Source organism: Martes martes (assembly GCF_963455335.1).
Source record: "Martes martes genome assembly, chromosome: 14".
Taxonomy (NCBI): domain Eukaryota; kingdom Metazoa; phylum Chordata; class Mammalia; order Carnivora; family Mustelidae; genus Martes; species Martes martes.
Genome location: NC_137902.1, coordinates 81690892 through 81713196, shown reverse-complemented (window position 1 = coordinate 81713196; position 22305 = coordinate 81690892). Strand labels below are relative to the sequence as shown.

At 42.5% G+C, this 22305-nt stretch overlaps 1 protein-coding gene across 1 annotated transcript in view; it reads right to left on the bottom strand.

Moving 5' to 3' along the window:
• Positions 1-22305, bottom strand: part of COG2 (component of oligomeric golgi complex 2) — a 53351-nt gene that overhangs the window by 21895 nt on the left and 9151 nt on the right. Inside the window, exons 2-8 of the mRNA XM_080822451.1 lie at positions 11776-11937; positions 10557-10622; positions 8265-8345; positions 6592-6695; positions 4195-4303; positions 3206-3385; positions 1467-1591 (exon numbers count right to left, since the gene is read on the bottom strand). Coding sequence (XP_080678577.1) covers positions 1467-1591; positions 3206-3385; positions 4195-4303; positions 6592-6695; positions 8265-8345; positions 10557-10622; positions 11776-11937 — 827 coding nt within the window. The remainder of the gene's footprint in view (positions 1-1466; positions 1592-3205; positions 3386-4194; positions 4304-6591; positions 6696-8264; positions 8346-10556; positions 10623-11775; positions 11938-22305) is intronic.

The window sequence follows — 22305 nt, the reverse complement described above, 5'->3', positions numbered from 1 at the left end:
CCGTGGGTTAAGCCTCTGCCTTTGGCTCAGGTCATGATCTCAGGGTCCTGGGATCAAGCCCCGCATCAGGCTCCCCGCTCAGTGGGGAGCCTGCTTCTCTCTTTGCCTCCCCCTCTGCGTATGCGTTCTCTAATAAATAAATAAATAAATAATCTTAAAAAAAAGAAAAAAAAAGAAGTGGTATTTGACTGGAGCATCATATGGAGTGACAGGTCAACAGAAAGACAAAGGGAATGAGAAAGGCAGGAAGCAATGAGGGAAAACACAGAAGCACACAGTACAGACAGATGTTCCTCGGCTTATGACAGCCTCAGCTCCTAATAAATCCATTGTTCAGCTGGAAATCTCTTTAGTTGAAAATGCATGGAATACACCTAAGTGAATGAACGTTAGAGCTCAGCCCCACCGACCTTAAATGTGCTGAGAACACTTACAGTCTTGCACAGTTGGGCAAAATCCTCTAACACAAAGCCTATTTCACAATAAAGTGTCTGGTATCTCATGTAATTTACTGAACACCACACTGAAAGCCAGAACAGGATGGTTCAAGTGTGTTGGTTGCTGACCCTCGTGATCACGTGGTTTGCCTGCCCAGCATTACAAAAGAGGATCCTATTGTAGATCGCTAGCCCAGGAAAAGATCCAACTGAATGCATATGACTTCTGCACTATTATAAAAAGGCAAAAAACCATAAATTGAACCAATGTGAAGTCAGGGATCTTCTGTACAAGGTGTGTTAGGGATGGTCAAGTGCTACTGTCTGGGGGAAAGTTCCACAGTAGAAAGTTCTACAGTGGAGAACCACTAGGACCAGAGCACCAAGGGCCTCAGGTTGCGCCAGGAAGACTGGATGCTCCTCTACAGGCGATGAGAAGCCACGAGCGACTCAGGAAGGACACAGAGCTCTGGGCAGATGGGACAGCCGAAGGCTGCAATGAAGAGGGACAGGTGGAGCCGGGGGGACCAGGTGGGGAGAGCCTGCTATCCTGGACAAAAGGCGACAAAGGTCTGGACTGGGATGATGGAGACGGTGGGAGGTAATGGGATATTCATCAAACAGAACTGGAAAGCCATGGAAATGAAATAAGAGAGGGAGGGAAAACCGAACATGACTTTAATCGCGATCAGTATAAAACGTGTTGAATCAAACTGAATTGGTATTTCTAGACAGATGATGACATCACAATAATGGAAGGAAACCAATTTTGATTTTGAACCTGGTTAAGGAGAAAGTGTAGACAAGAGGCTCTGGAGTCGCAGAATGTCACCGTCAAGATTCATCCCCACTCTTCGTTCCCTTCCCTGTAAACCCAGGTGAGCGACACCCGCCTCACAGCACTGGTAACAAATAGGGAAGCGCACACATTCCCGGGTCAGACAGGACAGCCAGGGATCAAAAGAGCACAAGGAGGTGACAGGTGATCACTAAACTGAGCTCAGGCGCAGGCACAGCAGTTTACGTCACCTTGAGATGGCTCCTCCTGTGACCTCTCGAAGAAGGCGGCAGTGGTGAGGAACGAACTCCAGGAGCTTAGCGTACATGATCTGGAGGCCATCCGGATGAGACTCAACGATCTGCTCTACGATCACCTAGCGGAAGGAAGAGCGTTTTTGTTTTTTTTTAAGCACCTAAAAGAGAAGTATGAACTATACACTACAGAGAAAAGAATCGAGAAAACCTTAAAAATGCACTTCGTCATTCCTCCTCCCCACTCGACGTGCCTTCTATATGGGAGATAAGTAACAGCGGCACGAAAATCTAGGTCCTGGGATTTGGGAACACTGTTCCGACCCTGGGGGACACAGAGGCTGGGGGACAGAGACTGGCCTGAAGCTAAAACATCACACACACTCATCTGCTTCCCTTCTGAGCCTGAAAGCAAAATGCTGTGTCTCCAGACAACAGCTCTATACCATCTTCACCCTGGCCTTGTCCTCTACCGTCTCCAGAACAGGGAAAGGGCTGAGACGGAGAGCGATGGAAGAAAACACATCTTACTTTGCTTTAGTATTTTATTTTTTGTGGTGAGGCTGGGTTGCAGGAGGTGAACGACAAGCACACAAACTTAAAATACAAACATGGCCACAACTCATTTAACGACACGGAAACTTAAAGTACTTCCCTAATTTAGCACATTAGATTCAGTTCAATGAAAAGGGCATAAATTAAATCACTAAAATATTTTCATTTAGTGACATAGAATAACGTGGTCTTCTTCACCCCCACAGAGAGAGCTATGAACTATAATAGGATACATACAAAGAACTGACAGATCATTTATTTTTAGTAGTCCTAATGAAGCTGAGAGGATTACTGAAATTAATCCTTCAATTTCACTCCTATCAATGGGATACTGTCCCGTTTTCAAACTGGAAGCCTTTCATCCTGAAGTCATGGTGGGTAGCTTTGTACTTACTGGACAGAAAGAACACTCACCCTGGCAGGTGACGGGAAGAAAGCCCTCAAACGCTGAGACTGGCTTCATGACTTCTATCAGCCCGAACCAGAGGAAACCGACACTCTCTAAGCGGGAAATTGCTGAGTGCTGGTGGCCTCACACAGCGCAGCCCGTACTCTGGCCGCTCAGAGGCAGGATACACTGACTCCCTGTATTTAACTGTATCCTCATAGGTCAAGGACACTGGGTAACCAAGTTCCGGACTTAAGGTACTACCCTGCTAACTCACCCATAAAAGCCCTTTATCTTTGAATATTCCCTCCCTCCCACCTTCCTGGCCTGGCAAACTCGTCCATGGTTTTCAAGACTTAGGCCACGTCAATTCTGCGAAGACGCCTCCCCTCACGGACTTTCCACGTGCACAGGACTGTCTTCCGGCTCCTCCAGCGGGCACGTGCGCCTCAGTGGGGTCACGCTTTTCGGCGACTTCATTGACGTATAACTTACGGAAATTGAAATTGACCTGGAAATGTTCTGATCCGTACCTTCTTCCTAGGCAAGTCCCTCACCCCTACTAAATTAAGATGATCCCTAAGCCATGGCATCACTGGAAGAGACCAGAGCACATGCCTGACTCCTGCCATGCTGACAGGCACCAACGGGGACCGACCCTTTCTTACAACCGGAAGTGCAGAAACTAGGAGAATCTTCAAGGAAGAGGCCTGAGCTCTCACACACCCAGTCAAGAATCAAAGTCAGAGAAGATGCTCTGTGTTTGCGGAATGAAGTGCATGAGGGCACAAACCTCATCCATGTACGGTTTCACCAGTACTTGACCGACTAACGCCTCTGCGTCCCGTGTCTTGTCAATTGTGGCGTAGGTCCGTAAGCAGTGCCGTATGATGTCAACATTGGAAGTCTGAAGACCTTCTAAGAGCAGGCCTTCCAGGGACTGCTGCAACATGGCCGTAATGCCAGCTATACGCTGCAAGAACAGAGAGACAAGGAAAGAAAGGTCCAGGCAGAAAAGTTTCTAAAAATTCAAATCTATATGTATAATTTATATACATATGTGTTATATATATAAAGCAAGCCTCTAATTCTACCAGAATATATGTAAGATTAAAATACCAACATTTCCTAGAGAATAACAATGAATCTCTTCTCCCCATGATTTCTTTTTTTTTTTTTAAGATTTTTATTTATTTATTTGTCAGAGAGAGAGAGCACAAGCACATACGCAGGCAGAGGCAGAGAGAGAAGCAGGCTTCCTGCCAAGCAAGGAGCCCAAGGCGGGACTCGATCCTAGGACCCTGGGATCATGACCTGAGCCAAAGGCAGTGGCTTAACCGACTGAGCCACCCACGCGTCCCCTCCCCATGATTTCTTTGAAAGTAAGTCGGCTTCACCAAAGGGAAGTTTAGATAACTACTGAACGACAAAAAGTTATTTGCCTCTTAAGCTACGGAGTAAATCTGACAAGCGTGCATTTAAACCCAGTCAAGGGCTTTGGATAAATGAACTCTGACTACATCATATGATGTGTCAAGTTACATGAAATTCAGAATTAATTTTACTCGCATAGTTTGGAGACTACGCTCGTGTCTTTACACAAAATCCACCTAGCGTGACACAATGGAAGCAGGGTCCCAAGCAGCAGACACTGAAAGAAAAAATTCAAAGCTAGCTTCAAAATCCTGTAGAGCAGCAATTATCAGGGGGCAATGCTAGGTCAAACCAAAATCATCCAGGAAATTCGCAAACAGCAAATTGAAAATCGAAACCAACACTTACTGGTCTTACTTTGTCCAGAAGAGGCATGCCTTTGCTCTGAACAGCATGAAACTGTAACTGGTTAAATTCTGTGGCAATTCTCTCCAAAATCTGTCCAGTCCAGAGAGGGCTAGTAGAGACAATTACAGAAGTGTAATTCCTGAAGTTAATTTCGGAGTGACCACATCACCTGGTTAGCAATGCTGAGGCTTTGGCGCCCCCTGTGCTCTAACTTTCTTCACGGTGTGTTCCCAGCCACCACCCCCACCCCCAGCCCCCCACGCCTTACAGCGCTCACGCACCTGCACCTGCACACCATCAATTTTCAGGACAAGCTGTCTGTGCACCAGGCCCCAGGTGTGGGGGGTGAGGAGCGGGGAGGTCGTAGAAGCCACCGAGTACAACTGCATGTTTCCACCACGCTCCTCAGGCTCTCCCATTCGTGACCTTCTTCATCTCTAACCCCCTCCTCTCTCTCACCCTGTCCTACCGTTCATACCCAAATCCCCCTCTTCTTCTCCGCCTGCCTCATTCTCCCTCCCCAATACCTCCACAGTACCAACTACCGCTGTCTCCTCAATCAGCTAAAACCGGCTGCCTAGCAGCAACCCAGGAGATCCCTCAGAGCAGCTGACTCCAAGTTTACATTTACCCAAGGGCGGAAAGAGCAAGCTCGGTGCTCCGGCAGCCGGTGAGAAAATACTCACAGTGCATCTGCCACCAAGTGGACTGGATACAGTTCCCTCCTGCCCCCCAAGCGTCAACCCCATTCAAAAGGAAGCCAAACAGTGAAAGAAGAAAAAAAAAACAAAAAGGGCCCCGAAGCACCTGCTGGGCTCTTTGAGGCATCCCACATCTGACGATGGGCAGTCAGGTAATGAGGAAACACACTGTAAGGAAACCCAAAACGTCCGGAGACCCGCGGCGGTGCACCCAGTCCCGGAGCATCAGAACTAGTGTGGTGGGAAGGCAAGCGCTCGGCACGACCAACCCCAAAGCCTAATCCCGACCTCTACTGACTGACCCCGTGCGCATTTTCTATTTATCCTTATCTCCATGTTTCTGGGCCTGGCAAGCATGATGGATTTACCGTGCGCCGACGCTGCTCTGGCTTTCCTGACTCTAGAGCTCAGAGCTGCTCTTCTCGACAAAAAAAGTCCCCCAAGGTAATTCTGAGCAAGAAAGTGCACAATGTCTGTTTATCAAGGACAGCGTTGCAAAGGGACAGGATTGTAGACACAGAGCTCACTGAAGTGTTTCTATCCGAGGAGCGCAGCGGCAATGGCGAAGACGGGAAGAACGCTGGAGGGCCAGCTCCCCGGGGGCCGAACGAGGACGTGGCCGGAGGGGCTGCAGGCGCTGCCGAGGGCCACAGCGAAGCGGAGCCGCTGGAGGCACACGGGTCGCAGAAGGGACGCGCACCGAGTGTCTGCTAAGTGCGCACGAACGGGGACAGAAGCACGAGTGCAACGGGCTAGAGACACAAGCACGGCGGGGGCTGACCACTTAGCTGAACGCCTTGATGTGAAACGGGGCAGATACCTTGGACCAGAGAATCGCTTCCTTTGGGATGTGTCCGTTCTTAATCTCCATCATGAGAGATGTGGAGCATACGGTCTCTCAAGTCCCTTCCAAATCTAAAACCTTAATTCCTAAAATTTAGAAACCCAACTCCGCCTGCAGGAGGAGAGACTGTTAGCCTCACACGACAGAGCACGCAGGGCAAGGCGACCTTGACGCGGGAGGCCCAGCTGGTACATGCAGGACAAGCCCGGGCTCCTCCCACTGCACCACAGTGCGCCTCACGGTGCTGACAGGACCTAACAACTCATTTTCTGAGTCACTCATCTACCCTGGCTGATTGAAAATTCACACCAGAAAGGGAACAAGACAATCACAGTAGAACAAAGAGAGCCATCATCTTTTTCCTATTTCATAAGCTTCTTCTTTCCTGTTTGTAAATTTCAACTGGATGTGTCCCATACTGTTTCGTAATAATATAATGTGGGTGCAAAATACATCAATGTAATACTCTGGCCATGTCTAGGAAAAAAAATCTGAGCAAGATGAACGGTAGGTATGCCTTGAAGATCAACATGATTTTGCTAGCCCTCAGGGAAGGTGATCCCAAATATAAAACTTTTCCACTGGAAGCATACTGACGTGTTGGAACTGTGGTCTATAACCAAAGGGTTTATAGGGACGTGTTATAAACTTCACCATTTCATGCACTCCACTCTCCTGGAGCTACATTCAAAAATACTAAGCCACAAACCCAGATTTTCTTCTTGTTCAGAAATGAATTCTAACTAAGCCCTCCCTGCCAAATTAGGCTGGATGGGAAGTATTAATTTATGTGCTATTTAGTAAAAAAAAAAAAAAAAAGAAAGAAAGATAGAAAAGAAAAAAAATGCTTACCTGCTTGCTTCTAGTGCAGAGGTTTCTTTAGAACTTTGTGAATTTAAGATTTTTTCAATTTTTTCAACTGATCGAATAACTTGTATAAGCCTCAACACACACATCTATAAAAATAAAAATTAAGCAAACAAAAAAAGTCACCATCTTTACTCTTATTCGTCTTTATTTCCCATGCTCAATACAGGAAAATATAAGACCAAAAGTCAACTTCAAATATACAGGGCATGCTATATTTTGAATATTTCTATGAAACACAGAATTCTCAAGAATGCAAATCTTAGTTCTGGCTTTCTAGAATAAGCATACTTCAATATTCTATTGCAAGTGTGTAGAAAAAAAAAAAAACCCTAGACTTTGCTTTCTCATATTCTATACTCTTATTTCTTCTTTTTCCCATCCTGAATCTTTCTATGGGCACTCCATTTCTTTCCTATTTTTTAAAAAAGATTTATTTATTTGAGAAAGAGAGAGAGTGCATGTGTGTGTGCAGGGGAGGGGCAGAGGGAGAGAGAGAATCTCGAGCAGACATCCTGCTTAGCAGAGCTCAATGAGGGATCATGACCTGAGCCAAAACCAAGAGCCGGACGTTTAACCAACGGAGCCATCCAGGCGCCCCTCCATTTATTTTCTTATGGCCCTTTATTCATGTTTTAACTTTGGCTTCCGATCATACTGACCCTCTCAGTTTACATGTGCGTATACCTATACGCCCAAGCATCAATTCATTAAAGACCTTTTACTCTACAAATATTATCAAAGAGGTTCAGGGACATTATGAAAACTTTCATCCTTAAAGAACAAAAAAATACAAAGTCATCCATTCAATAAATAGTTACTGAACACCCCCGGGAGCTCTACATTCATCCCAACATGTGGGAACACGAGAAAATAAAGCAAGAAAAACACCCTGCTCTCACGAAGCTTATCATTTTGTCTGGAAGCGCACGACAAGCATTCTTTGGACAAAAGCTGTGAGGAGATCTAGAGGCGAATTAAACAGAAGGTCCCTCAAATAGGCTTCTCCCCACTGAGATTTTAACAAATATGCTAATAATACACACAGAAAACACTGTACAGAGCAGCAGGAGAGAGTCAGAAGCCTGGACTCCCAATGCCCGCTGTGCCCCTATATCACGATCATGAATGAAATCGGGGATGCATGAAACTGGAGATGGACACTAAGGGGCGCACTCCCGGGGTGAGCCTGTGGATGTACGGAGCTGCTGCCTGTCTCACACACCTGAAACTAAGCCAACACCGCATGCTAACTACCAGGAATTGAAAAAATTAAAGTTAACACCAGAACACAAAGCACACAAAATCAGAAAATAACAAACCTGCGGCAGAATCCTGAGTTTGCTTTAGAAAGCCCACTTCTCCCCTAGCCTCTAATATAGGCCTATTTTCTTTACAGGGCCGCTGAAAATTTATATGGTCGTTAAACTGTCAAGCGCTGCACCGACAACAGTTATCACTGTTTCTTGTTCTGGAAAAAGTGAGTGATCTTGAGACCGTGTGGGTACCTCTAAAATGCTGTCTCATTATTTCAAGCAGATAACGTGACATAATGCATGAGAGCTTTGAAAAAAAGCTGAATAGTGCTGACAAGTACAGGGAGACAAGAGGAGAGGGCTTTAAGTGGCATGCAGCGTAAAGAATCTACTGGAGGGTACCTTTTTCTTCCTTATGTCCTCTTGTTTACACATTCGTTCATCTACCGCCCGAATTCCTTCACTGACAGATGACCTGAGACTCTTTAAAAGAATAATAAAGAAAACGTATTATAGACATTGTTTTGTCACATTATCAAGTTCCTGCATCTCACTCAATTCCAGAACTTAATACCTGTGTACCAGTACTATGCAGATATTGACAAAAACACAATATACCAGACACAACTACTGTTGAGGGGACTCATGATCTGGGGGCAAAATGACACAAAGGCAGGGTCGCATAGCTAGAAGAAGAATGACACATATACAGTGAAAGTTACGGGGATGGGGGGCTTAGAACGGAGAACAGATAATCTGAAGCAAAGTACAGGAGAGTCTGGAAATGCGATGGGGCTCGAATCGGACTCTGAAAACAACGTGTACACAGCTGCCGAGGTGGGGAGGGGATGTGGAGAAGATGTACGTGCAGACGCACTCAGGGTCAGGGTCGGACAGGCACACAGCCGTGTGCACTGCAGGCTTCCTTCTGGAGAGAAGCAGAAATAGGAAGGGAGGCCGACTTCACTGAGATGAGGGCTTCAGATGCTGCACGCTTTGGAGAACTAGAGAATGTCGAAGCACTGATGCATGATGATGAAATGTGGGTTTGCAAATACCAGGAATCAAGAATGAAGACCAGAAGACCAGAAAAAGGCAGAGCGCGTAGGTAGAGAAACATGTCTAGAAGCTAATGAATAAAGAGATAATTAGGAATTAGGGCCAAAACAAAGGTTAACAGAAACAACTAGAATAAAGTAGGCATATCACAAAAATTCCACAGGAAGGTGAATTAATTCACTCCATCAACATTATGAAACACCTCCTGGACGTCAGTATTGTGGTAGCCCACAGGGATATAATGAAGACAGAAATAGTCGTATCCCTCAGTGGTCTGAGAATCTCACAGAACAGCTTCAGAGTTGGGATCAGAAAGGCAGGTCAGGCCTGTGGCTGAGCAGGACCAAAGTGGCTATAAGGACAGGCCATGGCAAAGGGAGGGGATACAGTGCGGGCAGGGGCCGAGGCAGGATGGGAGCCTGTGCGAGCAGAGCAAATCTGCCTCCAGGGAGGGGGTTCGAGAGAAGACTGGGAGGCCAAAGGAAGGCTGGGCTCGGGAAACAGCACCGCTATGAGGCCCCGGGAGGAAGAGGCACACCAAGGAGGCAGCGGGAGAGCCCCCACAGCGGCTGGTGTGGAATCCAACAGCGGACCACGAAAATCCCTTCCATTCCAAGGAAAAGTACCTTGAACAAGATTTTGTAAAATTCAAACAAGACATAAACCATGGAAAGTATTGGCTAGCTCAAGGCACAACTCAAGATTTTTACCTCTTTCACGAACTCTTTCCTGCCTACCCCTCCCCTAGGCTTCTCAGCACTGACATTTCTGTTACTCTGCATTTTTCTTGGTTCTAACCATGGACTGTGTCTTCCCTTAAATTATGTTCTCCTTATATTCTCTCTAGGATGCAGGCACTGTCTTAGGGGAGGGATGCACGAGGCAACTCAAGCTAGAGGAGACACATAAGGAAGGATGGTGCCGTTTACGACAAGTTTACGACAGGGCGTCAGAACGGACAGAGGCCGGAAGTCAGGGCACCAGACACGGACGGGGGGGGGGGGGGAGTGGGGAAGACAGGGCAGCACAGTTTTCTGTTGGAAGTGATGCCACAACTCCCCCTCCACTGTTCACCCAGGTGGAGTTCCTATTCCCAATGGCTTAGGGGTGGGGAGTCCCATTCCCACAACAGAGATTTTTCTGAGAGAACATTCAAATGTAACATTTATTAAGTATGACATTTTATTTATATTATCCTTCAGTTCCATTAGGGATTACATAGCTTTTGTAGATCAGCCCAGGAACCTAACCACACGTAAATTACGGGGGGGGGGGGGATATTTACAAGATTATAAACTGTTAAAATACAAGTCATTAGTAAGTTGGAAACCACTTACATATGACCAAAGTGGCATTAATAAGTTGAATTTGGAAATATGCTTCCTCTCCCCTGACATTTTAAGGCTGTCTACTCTGAGAATCTGTCTTCTTCAAATCGAACATGTTTTTTTAGGTTTTTAGCATATGCGAAAACAAAATCATTTACAACTCTTCTAAAGGTGAATACTATAATCATGAACCATTAAAATACAACCACCAGTACCACCAACCTAACAGATGAACAGAATTCTTAGAGAAAAGCCAACGAGGACAACATGCGTCACAATAGACTGTTTTCATTAATTGGGGACTTACCAGAACTTCTTCTCGTAACTGTCCCAAAGGCACAGAAAGCTGATTGAGGGCTTTGTCCATGCCAACCTAAAGGCAAAACCAGGTTGGCACAAACACATCACAATAAGGAGTAATAGTGACGTATCTATTCAACGATCAAAGCAGTACCAGATTTAAGTTATTTTTTTTGGCACAACCATATTTTGCTACGTAACTAGCTAAACAACAGAAGTGTTATTTGGCCATTAATGTTGCTCATAGAATATGAAAAAACCTGTTGAAATACACGAAACTATAAAAATAAGGGAAGTCATGAGAAACGAAAGTTTCCTTAGGAACAATTTGCCTTTAGATGACATTTTAAATGAATGTGAAAAATTTTCACAGAAGGTGACCAGTTCTCTGTCTGTAATTGATGATACTCAGCCAGCTGATGTGAAAGTCTGATGGGCTATTTCTCTCTTAAACATTATTATAACCCTTGAGAAAAATACAAATTAAACAGAACAGAAGTCAAATTTTCTAGGTTTCTAATCCTATTGGGACATTTATCTTAGTGCTATATTTCCCAAAAGCAAATATGCATCATTAATTTTAATGCTTCTTGAAATTCCCGTGGAGCTGCGACTTTCTGTGCTTCTCTGGACAAACAGATTTAAAACAAAATGAAACATCAACAAGGAGACTTTTCTGCCAAGTAACAAAACTCAACATTTCTAAATGGCTTTTACAAACAACTGATAAGCTCAATGCAAATCATTCTTATATTTTTATAAAACCAAACTTTTTAAATATCAATATTGGCCAATGTTCCCTCAACCTAGCTCTGGCTAACAGATATACCTGGGAGAAAATTAAACATTTCTGTAAGAGTGGTGGACATTTGCTCCTACAAATTAGTCTAAACCAAGGAAGACTTCAGGGTAATCACTTAGCAACTAACAAAACAACCCCTCGGGTATTATTATCCTTTAGTTTTCACTGTTGACTAACGAATTTGAAACATAATCAAACTTGAGCAGCCTTAAATGAATAAAAACTAAAACAAAAAAAATGTATTCCAAAAAGTTTAGTTCTTTTATTAATTAAATTGGTAATTTCTTCAAGTTTCTGGTGGGGTTGGTGGGGTAATCAACTGAAAGGTTTCTAAAAACTCTGCCCTTTTAATAAATATGAAGGAGAGAGAAAGTGTGTGTGTGTGTGTATGTGTGTGTGTAGGACTTGCGAATTTCAGGTTTACCAAGTTTGTGGAAAGGTTGACAAAATCTGCGTAATCCTTGTTGATGAGCTCGACCATGGCTGTTTTAAGAAGTTTATAGTAGAGTTCCAGATCTCCTCTTAGTTCCTCCAGCTGGACACGCTTCCTACAGTCAGACACAAAATGATCGACGTCGAAATCTTCCTGAAAATCAAACCAGAAAGAAAAAATGATTGCACTGATACCACATTTTACATATGAAAATAAGATCAGAGAAAGAATAAGAGAGAAACACCATTCTATTCATTTAAGAGGCCGTATTACTGCAGGGGAGCACGCACAGGGACATCAGGGGGTCTGCTCACTTCCTAAGGCTGTGGGAAAGGGGGCCCCTCGCAGACCATTCTCTGCTGTTGCCTAACTCTACAAGCATTTTATTTCTTTTAATTATACATTTCAAAGAGGCTCTTCTCAAAATAGAAACAGCTTTTTCTTCTTAATTTTAAAAGTAACAAATGTTCACTGTCAAACTTTCAACCAACAAAGAAATACTTATATAAGAGAGTAAAAAAAAAAAAAAATCACCCCCTCTCTGATGCTCTGCAGTTAAGCACTGTTAATGTTTGTTTGTTTTTCTTCACTATTTAACACATCCTTCCAGACTTTGTTTTGGTCTTTCTCTTTACTTTTTTTTTTTTTTTAAGATTTCATTTATTTGAGAGAGAGAGACTGAGAGAACGAGTGGGAGGAGGGGCAGAGGGAGAAGCAGGCTCCCCGCTGAGCTGGGAGCCTGATGCCAGGCTTCATCCCAAGACCCTGAAATCATGACCTCAACCGAAGGCAGACACTTACTGACTGAGCCACCCAGGTGCCCTAGTCTTTCTCTTTAAAATATAAATTACTTTTGGGGCGCCTGGGTGGCTCAGTGGGTTAAGGCCTCTGTCTTCAGCTCAGGTCATGATCCCAGGGTCCTGGGATCAAGCCCCGCATTGGGCTCTCTGCTCAGCAGGGAGCCTGCTTCCCTGTCTCTCTCTCTCTGCCTGCCTCTCTGCCTACTTGGGATCTCTGTCTGTCAAATAAATAAATAAAATATTTTTTAAAAAATAAAATATAAATTACTTTTTAAAGAAACTGACATATAATGGACACATGTTAGTTTCAGGCGCACAATATAAAAATTCCATATTTTTATCTATTGTGAAATGATCACCCTAAGACTAGTTAACATCCATCACCAAACATACACATTTTTTTCTTGTGCTAAGAACTCTTAAGCTTTAGCAACTTTAAATATATAGTAATATACTATGCAGGCATCAAAAGAAATGAAATCTTGCCATGTGCAATGACATGGATGGAAGTAGAGGGTATTATGCTGAGTGAAATAAGTCAATCAGAGAAAGACAATCATCATACAATCTCCCTGATATGAGGAATTTGAGAGGCAAAGTGGGGGGTCTGGGGGTAGGGAAGGAAAAAAAATGAAACAAGATTGGATTGGGAGGGAGACAAACCATAAGAGACTCTTAATCTCACAAAACAAACTGAGGGTTGCCGGGGGGAGGGGTGTAGGGAGAGGGTGGTTGGGTTATGGACATTGGGGAAGGTATGTGCTATGGTGAGTGCTGGGAAGTGTGTAAGCCTGACAATTCACAGACCTGTAACCCTGGGGCTAATAATACATTATATGTTAATAAAAAATAATAAAATAAATATACAATAATACACAGTATTATTTACTACAGTCACCATGATGTACATTACATCCCCAGGGCTTATCTTATCAACTGGAAGTTTATACCACTGGACCCCTTCATCCATTTCCTCCACAACCCCATCGCCTCTGGCAACCACCAATCTGTTCTCTATGACTTCATTTTGTTTTGTTTTTTAGATTCCACATGTGAGGGAGATCATACAGTATTTGTCTTTCTCTGTCTGACTTATTTCACTCAGCGTAATATCCTCAAGGTCCATCCATGTTGTTGCAAATGGCAAGACTTCCTTCTTTTTACGGCTGAATAATATTCCAGTGTATACACACACATGTTCTTTATCCATTCACCCATCGGTGGACACTGTAGTTATTTGCAAGTCTTGGCTGTTGTAAATACTGCGATACTCACTACCGTGAGTGTAAGTCTTGCTGGCCGCCAGAGCCAGGTGGTCTAGAGGGATTCCTGGGTAGCAACTGCAAACCTTGGGGCATCATACGAGCATACAAGCTCCTTTCCAGGAGATACCAGAAAGCAGAAGCGAGGCAGAGGGACAGCGCAAAGATGGCACCTGTCAGGTCCATCTTTGGAGAATACCTTACTAGGCCCCCAGATCCATGTTAAATTAGATGCCTGCCCCTCTTTAAGATAAGCAAATGAGCCTCTTTCACAGAAATCTGAACGCATTTCAGTCTGCTGCTTCTGTGCTGAGTTCCAGGGCGGGTGAGTCTACTCGCGCAACTGCTTTAAGAACTGTTTCTCAGTTTGCTACAGCTTTGTGGGTCTCATGGATGTAAGCTCTGATGGCTTTCAAAGCTAGATGTTTTGGGGTCTTGTCTCTTAGATGTAGGTCTTAAAAGTTGGGGTGCCAGAAGTGGGGCTCAAACCCTTTGCTCCTCAGGGAGAAGCCTGAGGTTGTGAGTACCCTCCCAATCACAGGTCACTGTACCAGGGGTGGGGTTTATGGCAAGACTGATTCTTACTTCAACGTAGGTTTTTTTTCTTATTCACTTAATGTGTAGGAGTCACTCAGCTAGTCGTAGGGTTTTTTCCACAGGAAATTTTTCCATATAGATTCAGTGTGTATTTCATAGAAGAGATGAGTTCAAGATCCTCCTATGCCTCATCTTGAATGGAAACCCCAGACCTTCTCTATGTATGTGTGTACACACACATATGTGTACACACACACACACAGACACACTCTTAATACTCATGCTCTTCTAAACCATTTGCAATCTAGGGGCGCCTGGGTGGCTCAGTGGGTTAAGCCTCTGCCTTCAGCTCAGGTCATGATCTCAGGGTCCTGGGATTAAGCCCCACATCGGGCTCTCTGCTCAGTGGGGAGCCTACTTCCCCCACTCTCTCTGCCTGTCTCTCTGCCTCCTTGTGATCTCTGTCTCTCTATCAAATAAATAAATAAAATCTTAAAAAAAGAATAAAAAAATAAAAAATAAAAACCCATTCTATAAAAAAAAATTTCCCATCTAAAATAACTTCAATGTCTTTTCATAAAACACATACATTTCTATTAATATTTTATGTGGATGTTGAGTATCCCATTGAACAGATGTTCCAAATCTTTCATAACCTATTTCCAAGTATAGGTCTCACAGGATTAGCTATGCTGTGTGTCCCCTTTATAATACTGTGATGCCCCGGTAGGCTTATATGCTTAGAGGCAATAAATTACTATCTACTTCCCCTGTGACTTTGCTACTCACTGACCTATTCAGTCAGCAAGAATCGAATGTGATGACTCCCAAACTAGTTAAGGACACCTACACTTACTTCATAATTATATAGTTTCATTAAACACTACGTAAACCAACAACATATGGCTGCAAAAAAAATCACTGTTCTTATGAAAACTAAGACGGCTACTTTGGAAAGATTTGATACAAAGAAATCAGTAAGAAAATTTTTGCTAAGTTAGGTATGGGTGAGATGACCACGTACCAGGTAGGGAGGGGGTGATCACAGGATTCTCACTCAATTCAGTTAAAGAAACTGAAACTGAATGCAAAAAAGACAACATAGAAAGCTTTTTTAAAAAAGATTCTTTTTATTTATTTGAGACACAGAGAGACAGTATGAGCAGGAAAAGGGGCAGTGGAAGAAGGAGATTCCCTGCTGAACAGGGAGCCCAACGCGGGACTCCAATCCAGGACCCTGAGGTCATGACCTGAACCGAAGGTAGATGCCTAACCTACTGAGCGACCCAAGTGCCGTGACAACTTAGAAATCTAATCAGCAGGCCAGTTTCCAGAGAAAAGACCCGGCACTGCTTCAATGGAGAATAAATGTACATATATTTCTTCCAAATAAAATGCTAAGAACTATATGTACCATTCCTTAAGAGTACTTGTTTAAACTGATTTTTTTAGTTAATCAACCAAAGACTGACCCTGATAGTGTCGGAAAGGAGGACTTCATACCAAACTGTAATTTCACAGTCATCTACTGAAAGCCACCTGCTTCTTAAACTGGGGCCCAAATTAGCCTGGACCTTTCTCTCCTGAGACCATCTCAGACCTTACATCATAGTTTATGTAGTTTGTCATGGGAGGGGGTCTTGGTTCATAATCCTGGCCATCCTACTCACCAACTGTATACCTTTAAGTCGATCACTTTCCCTGCCTCAGTTATACATTGTTGAAGTACTGAACTTCATGATGGCATTCTAAATTGTATAACTGGGATGCCTGTGTGGCTCAGTTGGTTAAGCATCTGCCTCTGGCTCAGGTCATGATCCCAGTCTCTTGGGTTCGAGTCCCACATCAGGCTCTCTGCTGAGCAAGGAGCCTGCTTCTCCCTCTGTCCCTTCCTCCTGTTCCCGCACTCTCTCACTCTCAAATAAAATCTTAATAAATAAATAAATACATCGTATAACTTAGCCTCAATGAACAAATGCTATTAGGTAATATTAGTACTCAACTTACCACTTATGTATTTGTTCTCAGATAAACAAAAGTTGTATAACACATGACTAAATAACTCAGAACATCTGTGAATACTGGGTTAGGCAGCTTTTGCTGTGAAAAGCAAACCCAAACTCACAGTGCCATAATACAGACCCATTTCACCTACCAAAAATGGTTTTACTACTTCAGGAATGGTTTTACTTTATAGTGTAGATTTCCCAAGTATTTAAAAAGAAAGTATTTACAACCCATACATTTATGGTCAACTGATTTTTCACAAGGATGCCAAGACCATTTAATGGGGGGGGGGGGGGAACAGTCTTTTCGAGTGCCTACTACTGGGACAAGTGAATATCTACATGCAAAAGAATGAATTTGGAACAGCAACTTCACACATACACAAAAATATAACTCAAAATGGATCAAAGATTTAAATGTAAGAGTAAAAACTGTAACACTCTCAGAGAAAACAGGTGAAAATCTGTATGACTTTGGATCGGGCAAAGCTTTCTTAGACATGATACACAAAACAATAAGAAATATTAGATAAGCTGAACTTGATCAAAATAAAAACTTTCGTGTGTCAAAGGACACTACGGAGAACGTGAAAAGACAACCCACAGAATGGGAGAAAGTATCTGCAAATCATTTGTCTGACAAGGACCTAATAACCAGAATATGCAAATATACTCTTACAATTCAACAACAAAAAGACAAATAACCTAATTTAAAAACAAGCCAAAGACTTTTGAATAGACATTTCTCCAAAGATGATACACAGATGGTCAAGAGCACACGTCGGGATGTTCGACATCCTTAGTCATTGGGGAAATGCGAATCAAAAGCACACGGAGATGCCACTTCACACCCACTAGGACAACTACGGTAAAATAAGAAAAAGAAAAAGAAAAAAAGAAGAAGAAGAAAAGTGCTGGCGAGAAGGCGGAGAAGCTGGAACCCTCCCGTATTGCCGGTGAGAATGTAAAATAGTGCGGCTAAGGCAGCAAACAGCTTGGTAGCTCCTCAAGAAGTTACACGTACAATTACCCAGCAATTCTACGTCTAGGGGTATGACACCGACAGAACTGACAACAGATGTTCCTGCCGCAACCTGCACGTGAACGTGCACAGCAGCGCTGCTCGCAACAGCCGAACGAGTGTATACCCAACGTCCATCAGCTGATGAATGGATCCATAAAATGTGGAAGAGCCTCTTACACAACCATAAAAAGGTATAAACTGTTACACGCGACAACATGAGTGAAGTCTGAAAACGTTCTACTGTCAGGTTAAAGGAAGCCAGGCACAAAAGGTCACGTGTTATACGATTCCACTGATATGAGATGTTCCAGAAGAGGAAAACCCCTAAAAACAGAAAGGAGATTCATGATTGCCAGGGAGTAAGGGGAGGCGAGAATTGGAACTAAGAGGTTTATTTTTCGGGTGATGGAAGCGTTCTGGAATTAGACAGTAGTGACGTATGTACCACAGACACGGTAAATATACTAAAAACCAGAGAAGAGTATACTTTAAAATGGCAACTATTATGCTTTGTGAATTATATTTTGATGAAAAATGAAACAACTTAAATATCAACAAGTTAAATGCTCAGATACATTAACAAAAATCTAAAGTAACACTAATCACGGGAACACTGGAGTAGCTACATGAATTTCAGACAAAGCAGATTTCAGAGCAAGGAAAATGATCAAGCATAAAGAGCAGCATTACATAATGATAAAGAAATCAACTGACCAAGAAGACACAATTATCCTTAACGTACATGTGCCTGATCAACACAGGTGAGACACAACCTAACAGAACTGCAGGGAGAAATAAACAATTCCATTATCACAGCTGGTGACTTCAACACTTCTCCATCAGTGATGGGCCGATCCAGCAGCAGGGCAACAAGGATCTGACAGATGCGGATATTCAGTCCAGACATGGCGCACTCAACACCACCATCAACTAACGTACAACAGACGTCCACAGACAACTTCGCCCAGTAATAGTGCAACACACATTCTTCTTAAGCTCATAGGGAACACTCATCAAGACAGAATAATTCTGGGCCACAACACACAACAAATTTTTAAAAATAAAAATTATACCAAGTATGTTCTCAGACCACAATGGAATTAAAAATCAGTAACAGAAGGATAGCTGAAGAAGTCCAAAATACATGGAGATTAAATGACACACTTCTAAATAACAGGAGACAAGTCTCCACAAAATACAATGTAGCAAAACGTGTGGGATGCTGCTTAAAGGGAAAATACGGTATTGAATGCAAATATTAGAAAAAAAAGATTAAAGTCAATAATCTAAGCTTCCATTTTAGGCAACAACAACAAAAATCAAATCTAAAGTAAGGAGGGGCGCCTGGGTGGTTCAGTTGGTTAAGCATCTGCCTTTGGCTCAGGACACGGTCCCAGGGTCCTGGGACAGAGCCCTGCATCAGGCTTCCTGCTCAGGGAGGCTGCTTCTTCCTCTCCCACTCCTCCTGCTTGTATTCCCTCTCTCACTGACTCTCTCTGTGTCAAATAAAATCTTAAAAAAAAAAAACAAAACTAAAGGAAGTAGAAAAAATATAAAAATTAGAGCAGAAATCAATGTAATTAAAACCAGGAATTTTTTTTTTAAATCAATAAACCCCAAGTCTGTTTCTTTGAAAACATCAATAAAACAGATAAACCCTTAGCCAGGCAAACAAAGAAAAAAAGGTGGAAGACATAAATTACTAATACCAGATGAAAGAAGGGAGGGCTAACTGCTAACAATCCCAATCACTGTAAATTCAACCAAACACTTATGGAAGAATACTACACAATTCTCTATAATCTCTTCCAGAAAGTAAAACTAGAAGGAATACTTCCTAAATCATTCTAGGAGATCATCATTACCCTAACACCAAAACCAATACTGCAAGAAAAGAAACTACAAACTAGTATCTCTCATGAACACAGACACAAAAATCTTCAACAAAAATTAGCAAATAAAAGCAAACAGTATATTAAAAAATTAGACACCAGGATCATGTAGGATTTATTCCAGGTATGCAAGTCTGGTTCAACATTAGAAAATCAATGTGATCTGTCACATCAACAGAAAAAATCACGTGATCATATCAACGAAGGGAGGAAAAAACATTTAACAAAATCCACACCTCTTCACTATTAACCCTCAGCAAACTAGGAATAGGAGGACTTCCATAACTTGATAAAGAATGTCTCCAAAAATCCACAGCTACCATGATATTAATACTGAGAAAATAGAAGACAGGGAATCAAGGCAAGGATGTCCCTCTTACTACTACTATTCAACACTATACTGGAAGGCCAAACTAATGAAATAAGGTAAGAAAAGGAAATAAAAGGTGTACAACCTGGGAAAGAATAAAACTTTGTTCACAGATGATATGACTGTCTACAGAAAATACAAAGACTTCACACCCCACACCCACACCCACACCCTCCTGAAACTAGTCAAGTGATTATAGCAAGACTGCACGATACACAGTTAATATACAAAACTCAATTGCTTTCCAATGATGTATCAGATAAAGGGCCAGTATTCAAAATTTATAAAGAATTTATCAAACTCAACATCCAAAAAAAACAAAAAGATCCAATCAAGAAATGGACAGAAGACATGAACACACCAAAGAAGACATCCAAATGGCCAACAGACACATGAAAAAGTGCTCCACATCACTCGGCAACAGGGAAATACAAATCACAACCACAGTGAGATACCACCTCACACCAGTCAGAATGGCTAAAATTAACAAGTCAGGAAACGACACATGTTGGTGAGGATGCGGAGAAAGGGGAACCCTCCTACACTGTTGGTGGGAATACAAGTTGGTGTAGCCACTCTGGGAGACAGTAAGGAGGCTCCTCAAAAAGCTAAAAATAGAACAACCCAATCCCCTAGCAATTGCACTACTAGGTGTTTATCTAAAGTACACAAACACAGTGATTTGAAGGGGCACAAGCGCCCCAATGTTTATAGCAGCAATGTCCACAATAGTCAAACTACAGAAAGAGCCCAGATGTCCAACAGCAGATGAATGGATAAAGAAGATGTGGTGTACACACACACACACACACACACACACACACACACGAATATTACTCAGCCATCAAAAAGAATGAATTCTTGCCATTTGCAAGGACATGGATGGAACTAGAGGAAGAAAGACAAACACCATATGGTTTCAGTCACACGTGGAAATTAAGAAACAACAGATGAATATAGGGGAAGGGAAGGAAAACTAGAAACAGACAGGGAGGCAAATCACAAGAGACTCTTAACTACTGGAAACAAACTGAGGGTTACTGGAGGAGAGGGGACGGTTGGGGTAACTAGGTGAGGGGTATTAAGGAGGGCAGTTGTTGGGATGAGCTCTGGGTGTTGTATGCAACCAGTGAAGCATGAAATTCTAAACATGAAACTGTAAGTACACTATATATTAACAAAATTGAATTTAAATAAAAATTTTTAAAAAGTCAATTGCTTTCGTATATATCAGCAATGTACAAACGGAAATTGAAGTTAAAAACACAAGACCATTTACATTAGCAGACAAAAAAAATTTAAATACTTAGGTGCAAATCTAACAAAATATGCACAAGATCTACGTGAGAAAAAGTATAAAGTTCTGATGAAAGATAGCAAGCAAGGTAAGATGTGAAGTGGAAAGAAAGTCCATAATCTTGGGTAAGAACACTCAATACTGTTAAGAGGTCAGTTCTTCCCAAACTGATCTACAGACTCAATGCAATCCCAATCAAAATGCCAGGAAGTTATTTTGTGGGTATCAACATGTTGATTCTAAAATTTGGATGGAAAACTGGAAAATCAAGAGTCCCAGAGCAGTCAACAAAATATTAAAGGGGGGGAGGAAATTGAGGATTGCCACCACCCAATCTCAAGACTTACTATTAAAGCTATAGTGATTGGGGCACCTGGGTGGCTCAGTGGGTTAAAGCCTCTGCCTTCGGCTCGGGTCATGATCCCAGAGTCCTGGGATTGAGCCCCACGTCGGGCTCTCAGCTCAGCGGGGAGCCTGCTTCCTCCTCTCTCTCTGCCTGCTTTTCTGCCTACTTGTGATCTCTATCTGTCAAATAAATAAATAAAATCTTAAAAAAAAAACAAGCTATAGTGACTAAGATAGAAGGTGCTTGGCAAAAGAGACAGACAAATCAATGGAACAGAATGGAGAGCCCAGAAAAACATCCACACACACAGGCAAAGGCAATTCAATGGAAAGGACAGTCTTCAACAAATGCAACTGAACAATGGGACATCGACATGAAAAAAAAGAACAAAAAGAATAAAAACAAATTTTTCACACCTTTCACAAAAAATTAACTTCGAATGGATCCAAAACCTAAATGTAAAATGCAAAACTTCTTAAAGATAACATAAAATGAAGGGATCCTTGGACTTGGCAATGAATTTTCAGATACAAAACCAAAAGCATGATCTACGAAAGAAAAAACTGATGAGAGGCAATTGTTAAAATTAAACTTCTCTGTAAAAGACACTCTTAAGAGAATGAAAAGACCAGTCACAGAGCAGAGAAAGTACCTGCAAAACACATCCTCGGTAAAGGACTTAAAACCAAAAATATATGAAATCAAACCTAATTTAAAAATGAGAAAAGAGGCGTGCCTGGGAGGCCCAGTCGGTTAAGCATCTGCCTTTTGGCTCAGGTCCTGGGATTGAACCCCACACTGGGCTCCCTGCTCAGCAAGGAGCCTGCTTTTCCCTCTCCCACTGCCTGCTGCTACCTGTGTGTGTGCTTGTGCTGTTAATAAATAAACAGAATCTTAAAAAAAAAAAAAGATCTGAAAAGATGCTCAACTTTGTATGTCATTAGGAAAATGCAAATTTAAACAAGGTACTATTACATATCACGTAGA